The sequence below is a fragment of the Coregonus clupeaformis genome, chromosome 21 (assembly GCF_020615455.1).
Source record: "Coregonus clupeaformis isolate EN_2021a chromosome 21, ASM2061545v1, whole genome shotgun sequence".
Taxonomy (NCBI): Eukaryota; Metazoa; Chordata; class Actinopteri; order Salmoniformes; family Salmonidae; genus Coregonus; species Coregonus clupeaformis.
In genome coordinates, this window is record NC_059212.1 from 34,203,145 (window position 1) to 34,226,644 (window position 23,500).

Here is a 23,500-nt window from a genome sequence, read left to right on the forward strand (position 1 = left end):
AATGTATAGCAATGTATCTGTGCTAAATGTATAGCAATGTATCTGTGCTAAATGTATAAAAATGTCGATGTTCTACATGTGTTGGGGGAAAATAGATACAGTTACCTATTGCAATATTATCTTTGGGCGATACTATATGGATATTTCACTCCAAGTATCGATTTTATTTCCCAATTTTCAAAACAATTTTTTTTCATGGTCTCACGTCACCCTGCAGCAGATATATAGTGAGCAATATGTTTGGAACATCAAAACACAATAAAATCCCCCCACCCCCCCCATCAATCTACACACAATACCCCATAATGACAAAGCAAAAACAGGTTTTTAGAATTTTTTGCAGATTTATTATAAATAAACAATTCAAATATCACATTTACATAAGTATTCAGACCCTTTACTCAGTACTTTGTTGAAGCACCTTTGGCAGCGATTACAGTCTCAAGTGTTCTTGGGTATGACGCTACAAGCTTGGCACACCTGTATTTGGGGAGTTTCTCCCGTTCTTCTCTGCAGATCCTCTCAACCTCTGTCAGGTTGGTTGGGGATCGTTGCTGCACAGCTATTTTCAGGTTTCTCCAGAGACGTTCCATCGGGTTCAAGTCTGGGCTCTGGCTGGGCCACTCAAGGGCATTCAGAGACTTGTCCCGAAGCTACTCCTGCGTTGTCTTGGCTGTGTGCTTAGGGTCGTTGTCCTGTTGGAAGGTGAACCTTCACCCCAGTCTGAGGTCCTGAGCGCTCTGGAGCAGGTTTTCATCAAGGATCTCTCTGTACTTTGCTCCGTTCATCTTTCCCTCGATCCTGACTAGTCTCCCAGTCCATGCAGCTGAAAAACATCCCCACAGCATGATGCTGCCACCACCATGCTTCACCGTAGGGATGGTGCCAGGTTTCCTCCAGAAATGACGTTTGGCATTCAGGCCAAAGATTTAAATATTGGTTTCATCAGACCAGAGAATCTTGTTTTTCCATGGTCTGAGAGTCTTTAGGTGCCTTTAGGCAAACTCCAAGTGGGCTGTCATGTGCCTTTTACTGAGGAGTGGCTTCCATCTGGCCACCCTACCATAAAGGCCTGATTGGTGGAGTGCTGCAGAGATGGTTGTCCTTCTGGAAGGTTCTCCCATCTCCACAGAGGAACTCTGGAGCTCTGTCAAAGTGACCATCATTTTCTTGGTCCACTCCCAAACAGAGACCCTTCTCCCCCAATTGCTCAGTTTGGCCGGGCGGCCAGATCTAGGAAGTGTCTTGGTGGTTCCAAACTCCAATATTATGTGAATAAATGCAACAGTCCCTGTATGTCTCTGGAAGAATCTAGTCAAGGTAGTATGACTACAATTTGTAAGTCGCTCTGGATAAGAGCGTCTGCTAAATGATGTAAATGTAAATGTACAATGAACATGCGTCTAATTTGCACCATTATGCAATTATTAAGAGATACAAATAGCTAATCCTGGCGACCAATCTTCTAGCATGAATTTATTGAGGCAAGCAGATCAGAGATGTCACGTTGGTACCCAAGCATATGCTATGTGTATAGTGTATATAACTACAAGTAGACCTACTAAATTATGAACGTATAGTCAATCAAATAATTCATCTGTAAAATGAGGAATAGATTTACTCAATTCAACTAATATAATTTATTAGTCACAAAATAATGAACACTCAAACAATTACAGTGTACATGAAATACATGATACATTACAGACTACTCAGAGTAAATGACTATCACCAATATGCTAAGACTTAACGTGGTTACACGTGTCTTCAGTTCAGAATAATCTCTAAGAGAAAAGAATATGTGTGTCTGATACACACAGGAGCTTAGTAGCAAGTTCTCAATGTATGAACAAATTCACTGTCCTTTTAACCAAATTCAAGGAGAACTCACACCCAACCTGAATTAACATTTCTTTGCACTTTGCTAGTAAAAACAAAAGACAGGAAAACACACCTAGATTCTAATCTAATCAAATCAATTTAAATGATAGGAGTGCACCCTGTGTCGCTCCTCTTTGAACTGTCCGCCGTCCGATGAACAAAATAACAGTTTCCCTGTAACAATAAATCCATAACACTTACAGTACAATAAAACATATCAAAATGCATAGCTCTTTACGAAATCTTGAAACAGTCCCAAACATTTCACGTTTTCATCCGTCTTCACACCCCCAACAGTGTCCTTGCTCCCAGGGTTCTGTGAGAATGTCTCATCCCCGAGATTACAACAGATAAGGTGTGTTTGACCCCTGTGATAGGCCACAAAAGGTCAGCCATCCAAACAATGTCATAAATTGTGATTCAATCACCATGCTGGGCCTCAGCGCCTGCAAGTCACCAGTCGCGAGTATCACCTTCTGGCATTCTTCCACTGCAGTAGCAACGTGAAAATCGTTGTGGAAATCTGTTGCAGCTCAAGTTGACTACAAAACCCAAAATGCAATGCTCTCTATAGGCTGGCTGGCTGGCTAGCTACCTGCAAGCAAATGTAGCTACACATAATAATACCAAACTCAATATCAGCATGTGAAGTAGCTAGTTAGCTGTAAAATCGCCTAAACAAACGCCTATCAATTTAAGAGTCTACAATCTCACGATGTGCCTCGCAGAGTGGAGTCTGACATTCGCAACGGCACTATGAAATGCACCATGGACTGAAAAGGCTGAAAAATAGGAGAAATGTGGCCCTTGAAGTAGTAATATCACAAAAAATATGATCAATGGTTAATTCGAGAGAAGACAACCTCCCGCGTTATGACATTGGCCAGTATTCAAATCGGACATGTATGATAGATGTTTTCGCGATCTAAATGTCATATTCCTATTAACTTCCAGTGTAGTGAGGGCTTTATCACAATGCTACATCATACCGGCTTTATTTCATGGTTCAGGCTAGGCCACTTAGTTCCAGTGAAGATGCAATTTATTAATTTATTATATTTGATCTGCTTTAATATTGCAGATAGATTGCATCACTTCAAATCCCTCATATGTTTTTTTATCTTGCAAATATACAGTGGGGAAAAAAAGTATTTAGTCAGCAACCAATTGTGCAAGTTCTCCCACTTAAAAAGATGAGAGAGGCCTGTAATTTTCATCATAGGTACACGTCAACTATGACAGACAAATTGAGAAAAAAAAATCCAGAAAATCACATTGTAGGATTTTTTATGAATTTATTTGCAAATTATGGTGGAAAATAAGTATTTGGTCACCTACAAACAAGCAAGATTTCTGGCTCTCACAGACCTGTAACTTCTTCTTTAAGAGGCTCCTCTGTCCTCCACTCGTTACCTGTATTAATGGCACCTGTTTGAACTTGTTATCAGTATAAAAGACACCTGTCCACAACCTCAAACAGTCACACTCCAAACTCCACTATGGCCAAGACCAAAGAGCTGTCAAAGGACACCAGAAACAAAATTGTAGACCTGCACCAGGCTGGGAAGACTGAATCTGCAATAGGTAAGTATTTGGTCAATAACAAAAGTTTCTCAATACTTTGTTATATACCCTTTGTTGGCAATGACACAGGTCAAATATTTTCTGTAAGTCTTCACAAGGTTTTCACACACTGTTGCTGGTATTTTGGCCCATTCCTCCATGCAGATCTCCTCTAGAGCAGTGATGTTTTGGGGCTGTCGCTGGGAAACACGAACTTTCAACTCCCTCCAAAGATTTTCTATGGGGTTGAGATCTGGAGACTGGCTAGGCCACTCCAGGACCTTGAAATGCTTCTTACGAAGCCACTCCTTCGTTGCCCGGGCGGTGTGTTTGGGATCATTGTCATGCTGAAAGACCCAGCCACGTTTCATCTTCAATGCCCTTGCTGATGGAAGGAGGTTTTCACTCAAAATCTCACGATACATGGCCCCATTCCTTCTTTCCTTTACACGGATCAGTCGTCCTGGTCCCTTTGCAGAAAAACAGCCCCAAAGCATGATGTTTCCACCCCCATGCTTCACAGTAGGTATGGTGTTCTTTGGATGCAACTCAGCATTCTTTGTCCTCCAAACACGACGAGTTGAGTTTTTACCAAAAAGTCATATTTTGGTTTCATCTGACCATATGACATTCTCCCAATCCTCTTCTGGATCATCCAAATGCACTCTAGCAAACTTCAGACGGGCCTGGACATGTACTGGCTTAAGCAGGGGGACACGTCTAGCACTGCAGGATTTGAGTCCCTGGCGCCATAGTGTGTTACTGATGGTAGGCTTTGTTACTTTGGTCCCAGCTCTCTGCAGGTCATTCACTAGGTCCCCCCGTGTGGTTCTGGGATTTTTGCTCACCGTTCTTGTGATCATTTTGACCCCACGGGGTGAGATCTTGCATGGAGCCCCAGATCGAGGGAGATTATCAGTGGTCTTGTATGTCTTCCATTTCCTAATAATTGCTCCCACAGTTGATTTCTTCAAACCAAGCTGCTTACCTATTGCAGATTCAGTCTTCCCAGCCTGGTGCAGGTCTACAATTTTGTTTCTGGTGTCCTTTGACAGCTCTTTGGTCTTGGCCATAGTGGAGTTTGGAGTGTGACTGTTTGAGGTTGTGAACAGGTGTCTTTTATACTGATAACAAGTTCAAACAGGTGCCATTAATATAGGTAATGAGTGGAGGACAGAGGAGCCTCTAAAGAAGAAGTTACAGCTCTGTGAGAGCCAGAAAGCTTGCTTGTTTGTAGGTGACCAAATACTTATTTTCCACCATAATTTGCAAATAAATTCATTAAAAGTCCTACAATGTGATTTTCTGGAAAAACATTTCTCAATTTGTCTGTCATAGTTGACGTGTACCTATGATGAAAATTACAGGCTTCTCTCATCTTTTTAAGTGGGAGAACTTGCACAATTGGTGGCTGACTAAATACTTTTTTCCCCCACTGTACTTATGGACACAGTATGCTTTACATTAGTTATCTTGTTGTTATTAGTTGTTGTTAGTTGTTATTAGTCCCATCCTTCAGTTCCATTCAACACCTCCCATCTATCTAAATAAACATTTTTGCTAAAAGTATTATTATAATATTGATCGATTGACTATGACGTTTCAGATCACCCAGTAGCGCTATCTGCAGGGTTAGCTTCAGGTAAATATTGCATTCCTTCAGCCATTCCTGGACCTGTGACAAAAAACAAGCTACAAATGGACAGTACCAAAACAAATGATCTAATGATTCTGTCTCTTCGCAGCAAAATCTGCAGAGCTGGGAAGATTGTATCTCCCAAATAAATAACATTCTATTGGTAGCAAGAATTTTGTATAATAACTTAAATTGAAATTCTAAGTTATGAATCCGGCGTCGTTTTGCGTATCAGTTCATAAACACTATGCCATGCAATCAGTATGTCAAAAATCTCTTCCTAACTAAACCCTTTTTCAGCACCCTCTCTTTCAAAGATAATTTGTAAAAATCCAAATAACTTCACAGATCTTCATTGTAAAGGGTTTAAACACTGTTTCCCATGCTTGTTCAATGAACCATAAACAATGAATGAACACGCACCTGTGGAACGATCATTAAGACACTAACAGCTTATAGATGGTAGGCAATTAAGGTCACAGTTATGAAAACTTAGGACACTAAAGAGGCCTTTCTACTGACTCTGAAAAACACCAAAAGAAAGATGCCCAGGGTCCCTGCTCATCTGCGTGAACGTGCCTTAGGCATGCTGCAAGGAGGCATGAGGACTGCAGATGTTGCCAGGGCAATAAATTGCAATGTCCATACTGTGAGACGCCTAAGACAGGGACACAGGACGGACAGCTGATCGTCCTCGCAGTGGCAGACCACATGTAACAACACCTGCACAGGATCGGTACATTCGAACATCACATCTGCAGGACAGGTACAGGATGGCAACAACAACTGCCCGAGTTACACCAGGAACGCACAATCCCTCCATCAGTGCTCAGACCGTCCACAATAGGCTGAGAGCGGCTGGACTGAGGGCTTGTAGGCCTGTTGTAAGGCAGGTCCTCACCAGACATCACCGGCAACAACGTCGCCTATGGGCACAAACCCACCGTCGCTGGACCAGATAGGACTGGCAAAAAGTGCTCTTCACTGACGAGTCGCGGTTTTGTCTCACCAGGGGTGATGGTCGGATTCGCGTTTATCGTCGAAGGAATGAGCGTTACACCAAGGCCTGTACTCTGGAGCGGGATCGATATGGAGGTGGAGGGTCCGTCATGGTCTGTGGCGGTGTGTCACAGCATCATCGGACTGAGCTTGTTGTCATTGCAGGAAATCTCAATGCTGTGCGTTACAGGGAAGACATCCTCCTCCCTCATGTGGTGCCCTTTCTGCAGGCTCATCCTGACATGACCCTCCAGCATGACAATGCCACCAGCCATACTGCTCGTTCTGTGCATGATTTCCTGCAAGACAGGAATGTCAGTGTTCTGCCATGGCCAATGAAGAGCTCGGATCTCAATCCCATTGAGCACGTCTGGGACCTGTTAGATCGGAGGGTGAGGGCTAGGGCCATTCCCCCCAGAAATGTCTGGGAACTTGCAGGTGCCTTGGTGGAAGAGTGGGGTAACATCGCACAGCAAGAACTGGCAAATCTGGTGCAGTCCATGAGGAGGAGATGCACTGCAGTACTTAATGCAGCTGGTGGCCACACCAGATACTGACTGTTTCTTTTGATTTTGACCCCCCTTTGTTCAGGGACACATTATTCAATTTCTGTTAGTCACATGTCTGTGGAACTTGTTCAGTTTATGTCTCAGTTGTTGAATCTTGTTATGTTCATAAAAATATTTACACATGTTACGTTTGCTGAAAATAAACGCAGTTGACAGTGAGAGGACTGTTTATTTTGCAATCTATATGGGACGGCTGTCAATCCTTTGGTCCTTAAATGAAACTGGTATACTTTTTTATTTATCACTATTTTCTTTAACCAATTATGTTCTTTAATGCAGGGCCGACAGACAAGTTCCTTACTTTTTCCCCCTTCCACTTTCCTCTTCCATTTTTGCGGTAATGCTGCAATTATTTGGTTGTAATTTTGGGTAGAACAGACATTTCCATATGTTTTTGTTAGCTGCATGTGTGACATAACTCCACCAGTCTTACCTATGATATCATTTACGAAGATTATACCTTTTTTAAACATTTTTTGGAAAAATAATGGTTTTTTATCAATTAGTATATTTGACTTTAACCACAATATATGTTGCATTATTTGTTCTGTCGTTTCTGGAGGATTTAATTTTGTCTGGCTTGTCATTCCAAATAAAATTGAATATTTTTTTCTCATATAATTTAACAAACTGTTCGCTAGGCATAGGCAAGACCATAAGCAAATAGGTAAACTGGGATAATACTAAAGAGTTAATCAGGGTGATTTTTCCACAAATAGACAGGTATTTACCTTTCCATGGTAGCAAGATCTTATCTATTTTTGCTAACTTTCTATAAAAATGTACTGGAGTGAGATCATTTATTTCATTTGGAATATGTATTCTGAGTATATCCACATCACCAAGATAAATCTTAACGCTACAGCATACAATGACATTCTAGACGATTCTGTGCTTCCGACTTTGTGTTTGGGGAAGGCCCTTTCTTGTTTCAGCATGACAATGCCCCCATGCACAAAGTGTGGTCCATATAGAAATTGTTTTTTCGAGGTTGGTGTGGAACAACTTGACTGGCCTGCACAGAGCCCTGACCTCAACCCCATCGACCACCTTCAGGATGAATTGGAACGCTGACTGCGAGCCAGGCCTAATCGCCCAACATCAGTGCCTGTCCTCACTCATGCTCTAGTTGAATAGAAGCAAGTCCCCGCAGCAATGTTCCAACATCTAGTGGAAAGCCTTCCCAGAAGACTGGAGGCTGTTATAGCAGCAAAGGTGGGACCAACTCCATATTAATGCCCATGATTTTGGAATTAGATATTTGACAAGCAGGTGTCAACATACTTTTGGTGAAGTAGTATAGGAGTAGGCCTATGTATGTAATTAAGTTGAAGTGAGTGCAGACTCTAAGGTGTAACCACACAGAATAATCAATGCAGCCTTGTGAGTGTTGAGATGCGTCAACACTAAAACACATTAGTCTGACTAGAATGAATGGACTGATCACATATACAGTGGGGAGAACAAGTATTTGATACACTGCCGATTTTGCAGGTTTTCCTACTTACAAAGCATGTAGAGGTCTGTAATTTTTATCATATGTACACTTCAACTGTGAGAGACGGAATCTAAAACAAAAATCCAGAAAATCACATTGTATGATTTTTAAGTAATTAATTTGCATTTTAGTGCATGACATAAGTATTTGATCACCTACCAACCAGTAAGAATTCCGGCTCTCACAGACCTGTTAGTTTTTCTTTAAGAAGCCCTCCTGTTCTCCACTCATTACCTGTATTAACTGCACCTGTTTGAACTCGTTACCTGTATAAAAGACACCTGTCCACACACTCAATCAAACAGACTCCAACCTCTCCACAATGGACAAGACCAGAGAGCTGTGTAAGGACATCAGGGATAAAATTGTAGACCTGCACAAGGCTGGGATGGGCTACAGGACAATAGGCAAGCAGCTTGGTGAGAAGGCAACAACTGTTGGCGCAATTATTAGAAAATGGAAGAAGTTCAAGATGACGGTCAATCACACTCGGTCTGGGGCTCCATGCAAGATCTCACCTCGTGGGGCATCAATGATCATGAGCAAGGTGAGGGATCAGCCCAGAACTACACGGCAGGACCTGGTCAATGACCTGAAGAGAGCTGGGACCACAGTCTCAAAGAAAACCATTAGTAACACACTACGCCATCATGGATTAAAATCCTGCAGCGCACGCAAGGTCCCCCTGCTCAAGCCAGCGCATGTCCAGGCCCGTCTGAAGTTTGCCAATGACCATCTGGATGATCCAGAGGAGGAATGGGAGAAGGTCATGTGGTCTGATGAGACAAAAATAGAGCTTTTTGGTCTAAACTCCACTCGCCGTGTTTGGAGGAAGAAGAAGGATGAGTACAACCCCAAGAACACCATCCCAACCGTGAAGCATGGAGGTGGAAACATCATTCTTTGGGGATGCTTTTCTGCAAAGGGAACAGGATGACTGCACCGTATTAAGGGGAGGATGGATGGGGCCATGTATCGCGAGATCTTGGCCAACAACCTCCTTCCCTCAGTAAGAGCATTGAAGATGGGTCGTGGCTGGGTCTTCCAGCATAACAACGACCTGAAACACACAGCCAGGGCAACTAAGGAGTGGCTCCGTAAGAAGCATCTCAAGGTCCTGGAGTGGCCTAGCCAGTCTCCAGACCTGAACCCAATAGAAAATCTTTGGAGGGAGCTGAAAGTCCGTATTGCCCAGCGACAGCCCCGAAACCGGAAGGATCTGGAGAAGGTCTGTATGGAGGAGTGGGTCAAAATCCCTGCTGCAGTGTGTGCAAACCTGGTCAAGACCTACAGCAAACGTATGATCTCTGTAATTGCAAACAAAGGTTTCTGTACCAAATATTAAGTTCTGCTTTTCTGATGTATCAAATACTTATGTCATGCAATAAAATGCAAATGAATTACTTAAAAATCATACAATGTGATTTTCTGGATTTTTGTTTTAGATTGTGTCTCTCACAGTTGAAGTGTACCTATGATAAAAAGTACAGACCTCTACATGCTTTGTAAGTAGGAAAACCTGCAAAATCGGCAGTGTATCAAATACTTGTTCTCCCCACTGTAGGTAGTATGTCTCATTTACTGTCAGCGGTTCAGTGATCAAGATACAACCTGCTTCTTTATCCCTTAAACAGATCAAGAAACCTGATCAAATCACCTAGACTAGATTAGTGGTAGGCATGTGGCAGACAACAAAAACATGTAGTCAAATCTGGATAATCCTACCCACACACACTTGTGACTCCTAGTACACAGGGCTGGGGCAGTCCTAATTAACTGTCTGATGACATCATCAGCTCTACTAGCTCATCCCTCATCCCTCAACAAGGGCCCTGAGGCAAGGCAAGGCAACACACACACAGGCGCACACTCGCATAAGGCAGGCAGGTGCAAGACTTTGGAACACTGCAGCCAGAGTGACATCAAGTAGTTTCTGTTGAAACACTGTTCAACATTCTAGGATCACACGAGCTCCCGATACAGTATATGAATCAACAAGCAGAGGCCTACTAACAGGGTTGATATGATATGATTTCTATGTTTGCTTGTCTTCTATGACTGTGTTGTCCGGGTTGTAGATATACAATATACTGAGATCTCTCCAATACACTGTATACTTTTGTCATTAGACTAAGAATTCCATTCTTTTACTTTTACATTTGTGTATATTGTTGTGAATTGTTAGATACTACTGCACTGTTGAAGCTAGGAACACAAGCATTTCGCTACACCCGCAATAACATTTGCTAAATATGTGTATGTGACCAATAACATTTGATTTGATTTGAAGAGCATGGTTGTCAACATTTACGATTCATTAAGTTAAAGGAATAAATTGTAGGCTACTAAAATGATCCGATGATCTAGCTAAAATGATCCAATTAAGACTATCAGATGGAACGTACTGTATATAGTTCAATAGTTGAATTCAATCGTATTACAGGCTGGAAGAGAAGTAATGGTCTATATAAGCGGGCAAAACATGAGCTAACAATAACATATACAGAGATAAATCAATATAGCTAGCTAGGTCTACCATACCCCAGAGCACAATAACCCTGGCAAACACTGATCACAGACCACAATGAACTCTCTCACTCACACACACACACATACAGCTAGCATGAGTCAGACCCAGCCGTGTTGGGAGCAGAACACTCCCTGAAAACAAGCTGATGAAAAACACAGCTCTGCATTTACACGCTAAGCTACAGACGTTAGCATTAACGTGACCCTGGCTAAGCACTGGAGCAATTCCTGATGCTACATTGCTAAAAACACTAACATACTGCAGTGATGGAACCTTGAGGTAAAAAAAAAAATAGTGGTGTATCAGATGACTCTTTAGGCGTCAGCTTTGCTATTCTGCTATGTACAGGTGGATAGGTTGGATGTGCCAGTCTTAAAATGGCCTGCTCCTGTGGAGTGGAGAGCACATCCTGGGCATTGTAGGTAAATGCACAGCAAACCCTAACACAGAGTGATAACATTAAATAATTAGCATACTAATGAGTCATTACATAGAGCTGTGCTGCTTATATAATGTCCCTTTGTAATCCCTCTCTCCCATCTGTCCCCTCGGTTTCTGTTTCCCTCTCACTCTCTCTCCCCGTCTCTCTGTCTCCCCATCTATCTCTCTCTCTCTCTCTCCCCCGTCTCTCTCTCCCCCATCTCTCTCTCTCTCCCCTATCTTTATCCACCGTCTCTCTTTCCTCCAGTCTCTCTCTCTCTCCCCCGTCTCTCTCTCTCTCCCCCGTCTCTCTCTCTCTCCCCCGTCTTCTCCCCCATCTCTTTCTCTCCCCGTCTTTTTCTCTCCCCCGTCTTTCTCTCTCCCCCGTCTTTCTCTATCCCCAGTCTCTCTCTCCCCGTCTCTCTCTCCCAATGTCTCTCTGCCCGTCTCTTTCTCTCCCAGTCTCTTTCTCTCCCTGTCTCTTTCTCTCCCAGTCTCTTTCTCTCCCAGTCTCTTTCTCTCCCTGTCTCGCTCTCCCTGTCTCGCTCTCTCTCTCTCTCTCTCTCTCTCTCTCCGTCTCTCTCTCTCTCTCTCCCCATCTATCTCTCTCCCCCCGTTTCTCTCTCCCGTCTATCTCTCTCCATCTCTCTCGCTCTCTCTCCATCTCGCTGTCTCTCCCCGTCCCCCTCTCTCACCGTCTCTCTCTCTCCCCAGTCTCTCTCTCCCCCAGTCTCTCTCTCCCCAAGTCTCTCTCCCCCAGTCTCTCTCCTCTCTCACTATCCCTCACTAGTCTTGTCTCTCCCATGTCCCTCTCCCCACCCTATCCCTCCCTCTGTACTCTCTCTCTCTCTCTCTCTCTCTCTCTCTCTCTCTCTCTCTCTCTCTCTCTCTCTCTCTCTCTCTCTCTCTCTCTCTCTCTCTCTCTCTCTCTCTCTCTCTCTCTCTCTCTCTCTCTCTCTCTCTCTCTCTCTCTCTCTCTCTCTCTCTCTCTCTCTCAGTCTGTCTGGAAGGCAGTAGCATCAGGAGCAGTATTAGGTGTCGCCTCATATCAGCCCTGTCCGCCCCTGCAGTATGCCTGAACCCGACAAGCCAGCTTAGTGGAACAAACACAGGAATTTACACAAACCTCTCTCCTACAGGGACTTACCACCCGCAATACAACTCACCAACAGACTGTCTGGCTGGCTGACTGGCGGGCTGGCACTGGGGATATAGTTAAGGGTGGGAGAGCGAGGGGAGGTGGGGGGCTGCTTCTGTCCTTTTACTAACCATACCCTCAGTGTTTCTCCTACACGTCAGTGTTGCCATTGGCGGTGTGGTACAGTAGGGCCCCCCAAGCAGCATCCAGGGCTAGGGTTGCAAAATTCTGGTAAACTTCACAAAATTCCCAGGTTGTTCAGAAATCCCGGTTGGAAGATTCCCAGACACAGAAGGGATTAAGTAACAAATCCGGAATCCTCCAGACAGGATTTCTGGAAAACCAGGGAATTGTGGGAAAGTTACAGTAATTTTGCAAGCCTATTCAGGGCCCAAACATACCATGTGAAATACTTTTAGCCCAGGAATAACAGGTGGAAGATAGATGGAAGGGCCAACCCTACTTATGTAATGGTAGGGGAATCACTGTCATATGCACTCCAGAGCCTTTTGAGTCACTGTGTCTCTGTGTGTGACTACGGGAGAACATGAGCCACACAGAGAGTTTGTCAACATCAATCAACTCTATGGTGCAGCACTGCGTCCTGTCTCTAGGTAGAATGAAACCAGATGCGGTAGCTTACATGGTGGTTTACATGGGGAAATGTCACTTTGTTGACAGTGAACACTGCAGGGTTTTACCTGGATTACAGTCTCTCTCTTCAGACCAACGTGTGTGACCAACTGGCAAAGTAAATTAGTCTACCAGGATTATGACTACTTACTCACTTTGGGAAAAGGAGGAAGGGAATAATGCCATTTATGTGGGGAATCTTGGATTGCAAGGCAAGGTGACATTACTACAATAACATATATTTAATATATAGTCACTCCCTTGGTCCAATACTTTACCCTTGATCCAAATACTACACTGTTTTTCCCAGGTTTCCTCACAATTCACGTCTCTTAATAGCCGTGCTGATATGACGGTCTAGATGCCTGGCATGTGAGGCTACCACAATTCCTTCCATTTGGCCTGAATGCTTGTGTTTTTGTGAACAGACTCTTTTTGTCAAGTCAAAGTCTAAAGATGCCTATAATATACATAGCAATAGAATAGCTATAGTGATGTAGGGTTTGAATAACAATAAGACCAGCCTTATTAGCACCAGCATTAGTGGAGTTCTGGCAACATACAGAGAGGCAGAGGGAAGATGTGACCATAACCATATCATGTATACCACCTCAACGATATGACCAACAATACAGACTACAGTATAGCTTACAACAGAGACTCAATCAACTTAAATGACTTGGCTAGCTAGCTAACTCCGGAGAGAGAACAAAACGACACACATTACATCGAGCGATTATTCCAAACTGTACTGGTATGAATTTGAATACTAAAATTGAAATTGCGAGCTCAGACATTATCTAGACAAATCTTTAAAGCAAATATAGGCCCACCATGGGTTTGCTAGTTACACTAGCGATTCTAACAACAACAAAAAAACTATAACAATGAATGTGCGATAGTTTTAACAAGTAGACAGAGAATGTAGTCCCGACCAATTAGCACATAACCTTGATGGAAAATCCCTCTCCTTGCTCTGCCTGTCTGATGTGTGTTGCTCAAAAACACTGACAGAGAATGAAATGTAGTGGGTTTGAACTCCAGGTACATACATAGTCTTTTATCACTGTTGCCTGAGGAGAGTTGCCCGAGTGATTTAGTGGCACTCCTTAAAGCGTACATACACTCTACAGTATTTACTCAGCAATCACTGGGATGGCAGTTGATGATGAGTGGAAAAACAGGAGAGAGAAAGACAGAGGGCGGAGAGGTGGAGACTAGACAGAGAGAAAGAGAAGGGTGGAGCGGGCGGGAGAAAGAATTGGCAAGACAGACAGACAGACAGACAGACAGACAGACAGACAGACAGAGAGAGAGAGAGAGAGAGAGAGAGAGAGAGAGAGAGAGAGAGAGAGAGAGAGAGAGAGAGAGAGAGAGAGAGAGAGAGAGAGAGAGAGAGAGAGAGAGAGAGAGAGAGAAAGAGAGACTGGGCCTCAATTTAATTGTGTCCATACACACACAGTATCTAGTCAGCAAACAGTGAGATGACACATTCTCAGTATGGGTAAGCCTAGTATGTTCATATTTTGTTGCTTACTGCAATCAATTTGACTAAACAGTACGTTCTACATTTTACATTTGTCATTTAGCAGACACTCTTATCCAGAGCGACTTACAGTAAGTAGTGAGTGCATACATTTTCATAATTTTCGTATGAAATAGCATGCAGTATATGTTTAGTACACAGTATGTACACTGAACAAAAATAGAAACGCAACATGTAAATTGTTGGTCCCATGTTTCATGAGCTGAAATAAAAGATCCCAGAAATTTTCCATATGCACAAAAATCTTATTTTTCTCAAGTTTTGTGCACACATTTGTTAACACCCCTGTTAGTGAGCATTTCTCCTTTGCCAAGATAATCCATCCACCTGACAGGTGTGGCAGATCAAGAAGCTGATTAAACAGCATGATCATTACACAGGTGCACCTTGTGCTGGGGACAATAAAAGGCCTCTCTTAAATGTGCAGTTTTGTCACACAACACAATGCCACCAATGTCTCAAGTTTTGAGGGAGTGTACAATTGGCATGCTGACTGCTGGAATGTCCACCAGAGCTGTTACTAGATAATTAAATGTTAATTTCTCTACCATAAGCCACCTCCAACGTTGTTTTAGAGAATTTGTCAGTATGTCCAACCGGCCTCACAACCGCAGACCATGTGTATGGCGTTGTGTGGGCGATCAGTTTGCTGATGTCAGCGTTGTGAACAGAGTGCCCCATGGTGTCGGTGGGATATGGCATGGGCAGGCATAAGCTACAGACAACAAACAAAATTGCATTTTATCGGTAGCAATTTGAATGCACAGAGATACCGTGACAAGATCCTGAGCCCCATTATCGTGCCATTCATCCTCCGCCATCGCCTCATGTTTCAGCATGATAATCCACGCCCCCATGTCGCAAGGATCTGTACACAATTCCTGGAAGATGAAAATGTCACAGTTCTTCCATGGCCTGCATACTCACCAGACATGTCACCCATTGAGCATGTTTGGGATGCTCTGGATTGACGTGTATGATAGCGTGTTCCCATTGCCGACAATATCCAGCAACTTCACACAGCCATTGAAGAGGATTGGGACAACATTCCACAGGCCACAATAATCAGCCTGATCAACTATATGCGAAGGAGATGTGTTGCGCTGCATGAGGCAAATGGTGGTCACACCAGATACTGACTGGTTTTCTGATCCACGCCCCTACTTTTTTTTTAAAGGTATCTGTCACCAACAGATGCATATCTGTATTGCAGTCATGTGAAATCCATAGATTAGGGCCTATTGAATTTATTTGATTTCCTTATATGAACTGTAACTCAGTAAAAAAAATGCAATTGTGGCATGTGTTTATATTTTTATTCAGTATAGTTTTGGTAATTGTAGTAGGCAAAACAGATTTCGGACACGGCCTTGGACCCTGCAGTATGCTATAATGAGCTAAGGAGACAGAAATCAGATGGAAAAAAATTACAGAAGCATGTACAGTCGTAGTCAAAAGTTTTGACAATGACAGAAATACTAATTTTCACTAAGTCTGCTGCCTCAGTTTTGATGATGGCAATTTGCATATACTCCAGAATGTCATGAAGAGTGATCAGATGAATTGCAATTAATTGCAAAGTCCCTCTGTGCCATGAAAATGAACTTAATCCCCAAAAACATTTTCACTGCATTTCAGCCCTGCCACAAAAGGACCAGCTGCCATCATGTCAGTGGTTCTCTCGTTAACACAGGTGAGTGTTTACAAGGACAAGGCTGGAGATCACTCTGTCATGCTGATTGAGTTAGAATAACAGACTAGAAGCTTTAAAATGTAATTATACTTCAGTATACCATAGTAACATCTGACAAAAATATCTCATAACACTGAAGCAGCAAACTTTGTGAAGACCAATACTTGTGTCATTCTCAAAACGTTTGACCACGACTGTACTGTACACATCAATCACTCTGCATTCTTAACACCCCAACTACAGTCAACACTCATCAGTCTGACACTTCATCACTGCTTTACAAACATCTGCCCCATTACACAACAACTATTCCTTTTCTCTGCAACCTCTGAACAGCCAGGAACCCCTCTAGTCTCCACATTCATCCTGCCCCTCCACTCTGCTCCACTCAGTACGGACCAATCCTAGTGCTCTATTTTTGGAGAGCTGCAAGGCTTTTCAAGGTAGACAGTGTGGATTAAGTTAGAATGACAAGAACATGGTGGGCCCCTCTGCCCCCTCCATCCCCTCCTCCCTCTGCAACAGGCAATTACTACAGCCAAAGAGGCTTTTAGGGATCTATCATACAGCGGGATTGTACTGGGCATCAACCGCAACTAGTTATCAGGACGCTATTAACTCCCCCTCCTCCACCCTTCCTACCTCCCTTCCTCCCGCTTCGCTAGCTGGGTAAATGCATTTCAACAGTAACGAGCGGCAGGACCGACTGGAACAGCTGTCTAAAGCAGATTATTGCTCATCAAACCTTTACTGTGGAGAGAAAAGGTCACCATTCAACGGCAATGAGGATTCATCTCTCTGTGACTGTTATGGAGAGTACAGTACCACTGAAGCGCTGCAGTGAGCAAGGCCAGGGAGTAGAGTGGAGCGGACAGGTTATCAATATCCCCCCTCCTCCTTTTCCCTCTCAGTATTTGTCAGTCAGTCGATTGATTAGCATTAATAAGAGGACAAACCCAGGAAAAACTTTTATTTGGCCGAGTGAGCTTAATTGTGCTTCGGAGGGCCTCCCTCTAAAATAGAAGTTGCATGCTATCAGAGGCTACATTTACACTGAAAGGCTCTTTGATCAAGTGAATTTGGCTCCACAGGTACACACGCTCTTGATAACTTTCCACTCTCTGTCTACCAGCAATGCCATGTCGTCTTTCCTAGAACTACAACCCAGACCAAAACAAACCTATTGTAACTGACCCCCTCAAAGGTGTGAGACTGACACTGCTCTGCCAGTGATCCATGTAGTAGACCAGACAGTATTGCTACTACGCCTACACAGTGGCCTTTGCCATTCTCCAGCCTCCCTCTGTGTTAAGTACATATTCAACAGCCTCTGAACCTCTGCTGACCCTGCACAAACATGACCCACATTGGAAAGGGCTGCGTCTGAAATGGCACCCTATTCCCTACATGCTTTTGACACAGAACACTGGTCAAAAGTAGTGCACTATCTAGGGAATAGTGTGCCATTTTGGACACAGACTAGGTTTCCACACAAGTACAAATGCTAGTAGTCGTCTCTATCAATGCAGATGCCTGGGCTGGTGGCAACAGGGCTAAGTGAAAACACAGGCAGCTAGCTTGGACTTACGGAAGCTGCTGCAACAGCATCTACATGAAACGCATAGGAAAAGCTAGGCAGTACAGATATATATCTCTATGAGGCTCCAGTAGGTTTCCACAGCTCCTTCTGAATCACTTGCAGTCATCTCCAGTGATGCAGAGGCCTGTTTTAACAGTTTACAGGCAACTATAACTAACAGTATCTGTTGGAAAGAACACACTTCAGCCCTCACAACATACTTACAATACACCTCATGAATAGCGGATTTCCCTACTCTTAGTCATACAGCAACACCATCTGATGATACAGCGCATTTGGAAAGTAATAAGACCCCTTAACATTTTCCACATTTTGTTACGTTACAGCCTTATTCTAAAATTGATTAAATGATGTGTTTTCCTCATCAATCTACACACAATACCCCATAATGACAAAGCAAAAACACGTTTTTAGACATTTTAGCAAATTTATTAAACCTAAAAAACAGAAATACCATACTTACATAAGTATTGAGACCCTTTGCTATGAGATTGGAAATTCAAGTCAAATCAAATAAAATTTTATTGGCCACATGCGCCGAATACAACAGGTGCAGACATTAGAGTGAAATGCTTACTTACAGCCCTTAACCAACAGTGCATTTATTTTTTATAAAAAAGTAAAATAAAACAACAACAAAAAAGTGTTGAGAAAAAAAGAGCAGAAGTAAAATAAAATAACAGTAGGGAGGCTATATATACAGGGGGGTACCGGTGCAGAGTCAATGTGCGGGGGCACCGGCTAGTTGAGGTAGTTGAAGTAATATGTACATGTGGGTAGAGTTAAAGTGACTATGCATAAATAATTAACAGAGTAGCAGCAGCGTAAAAAGATGGGGTGGGGGGGGCAGTGCAAATAGTCCGGGTAGCCATGATTAGCTGTTCAGGAGTCTTATGGCTTGGGGGTAGAAGCTGTTGAGAAGTCTTTTGGACCTAGACTTGGCACTCCGGTACCGCTTGCCGTGCAAAATTGAGCTCAAGTGCATCCTGTTTCCATTGATCATCCTTGAGATGTTTCAACAACTTGATTGGAGTCCACCTGTGGTAAATTCAATTGATTGGACATAATTAGGAAAGGCACACACCTGTCTATATAAGGTCCCACAGTTGACCGTGCATGTCAGAGCAAAAACCAAGCCATGAGGTCGAAGGAATTGTCTGTAGAGCTCCGAGACAGGATTGTGTCTAGGCACAGATCTGGGGAAGGGTACCAAAAAATTGCAGCATTGAAGGTTCCCAAGAACACAATGGCCTCCATCATTCTTAAATGGAAGAAGTTTGGAATCGCCAAGACTCTTCATAGAGCTGGCCGCCCGAACTGAGCAGTCGATGGAGAAGGGCCTTGGTCAGTGAGGTGACCAAGAACCCGATGGTCATTCTGACAGAGCTCCAGAGTTACTCTGTGGAGATGGGAGAACCTTCCAGAAGGACAACCATCTTGCAGCACTCCACCAATCAGGCCTTTATGGTACAGTGGCCAGACGGAAGCCACTCCTCAGTAAAAGGCACATGACAGCCCACTTGGAGTTTGCCAAAAGGCACCTAAAGGACTCTCAGACCATGAGAAACAAGATTCTCTGGTCTGATGAAACCAAGATTGAATTCTTTGGCCTGAATGCCAAGCGTCACGTCTGGAGGAAATCTGACACCACCCTACGGTGAAACATGGTGGTGGCAGCATCATGCTGTGGGGATGTTTTTCAGCAGCAGGGACTGGGAGACTAGTCAGGATCGAGGGAAAGATGAACGGAGCAAAGTACAGAGAGATCCTTGATGAAAACCTGCTCCAGAGCGCTCAGGACCTCAGACTGGGGCGAAGGTTCACCTTCCAACAGGACAACGACCCTAAGCACACAGCCAAGACAACGCAGCAGTGGCTTCGGGACAAGTCTCTGAATGTCCTTGAGTGGCCCAGCCAGAGCCCGGACTTGAACCCGATCGAACATCTCTGGGGAGACCTGAAAATAGCTGTGCAGCGACGCTCCCCATCCAACCTGACAGAGCTTGAGAGGATCTGCAGAGAAGAATGGGAGAAACTCCCCAAATACAGGTGTGCCAAGCTTGTAGCATCATACCCAAGAAGACTTGAGGCTGTAATCACTGCCAAAGATGTTTCAACAAAGTACTGATTAAAGGGTCTGAATACTTTTGTAAATGGTATATTTCAGTATTTATTTATTTAATTATTTTGGAAAAGTTCCTCAAAAAACTGTTTTTGCTTTGTCATTATGGGGTATTGTGTGTAGATTGATGAGGGGAAAAAACTATTTTATCAATTTTAGAATAAGGCTGTAAGGTAACAAAATGTGGAAAAAGTCAAGGGGTCTGAATACTTTCCGAATGCACTGAATATAGAATGTGAATTCTAACTCAAGACATGTGGGTCTACTAACTATAACACACTCCACAAAGACAAGGCTATGGGAACCAACTACTGCCCACACAGCAGCACATCCATTACTAAAGCGCTAATTGAAATTCTCACTAAACAGATAAATCAATGGATTGTACAGTATAGCAAAGGCATGCAGAATAGCATGGTGTAGTAGGTCTGCAGGACTTACTGAGGACTTACTGAGGATGTAGAGGGAGAGGGCGATGCCTGCCAGGCAGAAGCCTTCGAAGAAGCGCAGGGTGCTGAACATGGGAACGTTGACCGAGAAGGCCACGGTCAGGCCGAAAACCAGCATGAACAGGACCGAGATGATTAGGACCGGGTGGCGACCAAACCTGAGGATGGAGGGAGAGAGGGAGGGATGGGGGAGAGAGAGAGACAGAGAGAGAGAGAGGATGAAGCACAAATACAGTAGGAAAGATCTTTAATTACTTGTCCATATTTAAACAATACAAGCTAAATAAAGCCTTTGAAGTCTGCCCCTTAGGGTATTGTTTCAGTGCATTAACAAGAAACACACATGAAAACTCCTGAACAAAATGTCTATGAAAATATATTATGTAATAACTTTATTATGTAATAAAGATATTACGTAATAACTTATTATGTAATAGTGAATAATTAAACTCACCAGTCTGCCAGGACCCCAAAGACCAGGTATCCGAATATGGATCCCACTAGCAGAGAGAACTTAGCAATGTGGACCTTCCACGCCGAGTCACACACCAGACTCCACTGTAGAAGATGAAGAAGAACAGAGGAAGGTTACTGGATTTTCTAATGAACACAAATGTCAAAAGGAAATGTGTCTTCTGCTTTATCCCAACTCCTCAAAAGACTCTCACACAAAGTAAGAAACACACAGAGGGCAGCCAAACTACAGCATAGGGAGAAACAACCCATTCACATCAGCCATTTTGTATTCAGACTTATCTCAGCCAGAGTGTTACTCAACATATCTAATAACTATATGAAGCACATACATTATTTATCAGATTGTATGGGAACATTAACTCAGAGCTACAGGAGCATTCTAGCTAACTTGCTATATAGGATTTGAACCATGCAGCAAACCCCTGATCTCAATTCAGTTTCTTTAACCGACATCCCACTTTGCTAACAATGCCTTAAAATATAAAGAGAGACTCAGCAAAACCCATAACCATTGATTTAAAGCCTCCATTAAAAGCATTCAACCATGTAAATGTACTGTAGCCTCCTATGCAGAGTTTCCCCTTCCAATGCCTAGATTGCCCTCTGTGTGTAGTCTATAATGATATGTATACCCCCACTCCAACCCCCCATGCCTGTGTGCTCTCCCTCTGGCTGTGTAGTGTAGTCCTCTGCCCCATCAGCAGTAGGCTTCCCAGAATGCAAACCATGCTGTGCCACTACAGCTGATTTGCATTAGCAATATATCCATGCTCATATTTTTTTTCATTTGCTGATGAATACAGCTGTAGGTGCATACATGTGTGAACAGAATAAACCCACTTTGGACAAACCAATCAAACATTGATTAACAAAGTACAGTGCAAAAAATAGCTAGACCCCATTCACCCCCCCCCCCCCTAACTCTGCCACCGCTACTGGAAAGAAACCTTAGGGGAAACTGAAGTAGATATATGCAGAGTTTGTCTAATAAATCAATCTATACTGATTCAAGTCTACATGTAAAGTATGTGTACAATACATACAGAGTAAACCCATTTTAGTCAATGATGATAATGTCACCCCAAATCTGTTTGACTTATCCACTCTACTATCACCCCACACTTTCAGCCCAATGCAGCTGTGAGTAAACTGAGAGGCAGGCTGTTGGGGTTACTGGGTTACTGGTACTCTGGTCTGGACTGGAGCCTCCTCTGTGCTCCCAGCTGTCTGAGGGATATAAGAGTCAAGGAGAGGTTGTGTAAGGGTGGGGCGTGATGGTGACAGGTGTGTGACACATGGGATGTCTGTAGGTCAGTGTGACACCCTGAGTATAGCTCAGGTTAGCCAACAGAGACAGACAAGCACACACAAGATTTGGTTCAGAGTTCCGAGATTAGCCAATACATACCCAAAGACACAGCTTTGGAAAGTACCAAACAGCACATCCATTACTTTACATTGGTTTTTGATTTCTGGTAAACGTAACTGCAATGGCTCGGGACTGTCCAAAAATGCAATTACTAATCCAGAGCATGCAAATATTATGAGGAACGAGTTAGGGCTGGCCCCAATTATTCAACTTGTCGATTGTTTGGTCATTAGGCTGTTTGTCTACCGAGATTGTTTTAGTCGAGCAGTAACAAATATATATATATATAACGCTCATAAAAATATATATATATTTCCGCTCATCTCAGTGTACTAATCCATTGCAAAGGCCTAGACTAAAAGCCAATTTATGCTTGATTCAAAAATCTGGTCAGAGGCTCCATATGGAGAGTGTGATGCAATTGCAGAGCCTCCAGAGACATGCAGAGGCCAAATCCAGCTCCGTACCACATCGCCATGCGCCTCCCAAATGTTGTAACAATGCGGAGGGCTCTGTATAGCTCCACGTTGAAAAGATTGGTTGACGGTAGAAAACACAAACTCACTTGACAACAGCTCTACACTTCTCTGCGAAGTATGAATGCCCTGACCTCTGCTGAGGTCGTATCACCATAAATGCTGCATGGCCAATGCAGAAGTCGGATTGACCATGCGCCCAGATGCACAATGCACTTCTCTCTCTAGAATGCGCTCTCGCCCGCCAATTTGTGCACATTCATTGTTTCATAACTTCATTGTGTGAATTGTTTGCGTTTGATTGTTAAATATATATCAATTCCCCGTTACATATATCACCAGTAGTACATTTACCGTTAATTCCTATAATTTCTAATCTATAATGTTTGTTACTATGGTTACAGTAATTTCTGTTAATGCATTCAATACTTTCATTCCAGTCTTCCCGTTATCATTGTCGGAGTGGACACATTGTTTGCAGAGTGAACACAACCTATGCTACACTTGTGAGAAACAAGTTTTTGTTTATTTCATTCCATTTATGAGTTTTGTCAATTTAGTAATTGTCTTTTGTTTGGAGCGCTCCTGTCAATGTTGAGTAAGGACATGCATGCATAGAAGTAGGCCTATAGGCTACCTGGCCTGCGCGCAAATGTAGGCATATAAATGTGCCCATTTGGGGATCTGATAGTATTTCTGATTGGCTTAACGCACCACCACTAATAACAATATGCCATTTAGCAGACGCTTTTTTCCAAAGCAACTTACAGTCATGCGTGCATACATTTTTTGTGTATAGGTGGTCCCGGGGATCGAACCCACTACCCTGGCGTTACAAGCGCCGTGCTCTACCAGCTGAGCTACAGAGGACCACGTGACCTGTGGAGCTTCTCAAAGTAAT

The 23,500-nt window shown here is 43.3% G+C and overlaps 1 protein-coding gene across 1 annotated transcript in view; it reads right to left on the bottom strand.

The window, feature by feature from the left end:
* The window catches only part of LOC121535307 (solute carrier family 22 member 23), a 67,239-nt gene that overhangs the window by 28,572 nt on the left and 15,167 nt on the right, over window positions 1-23,500 (bottom strand). The window contains exons 2-3 of the mRNA XM_041842251.2: window positions 20,732-20,835; window positions 20,281-20,435 (exon numbers count right to left, since the gene is read on the bottom strand). Of these exons, the coding sequence (XP_041698185.2) occupies window positions 20,281-20,435; window positions 20,732-20,835 (259 nt within the window). The remainder of the gene's footprint in view (window positions 1-20,280; window positions 20,436-20,731; window positions 20,836-23,500) is intronic.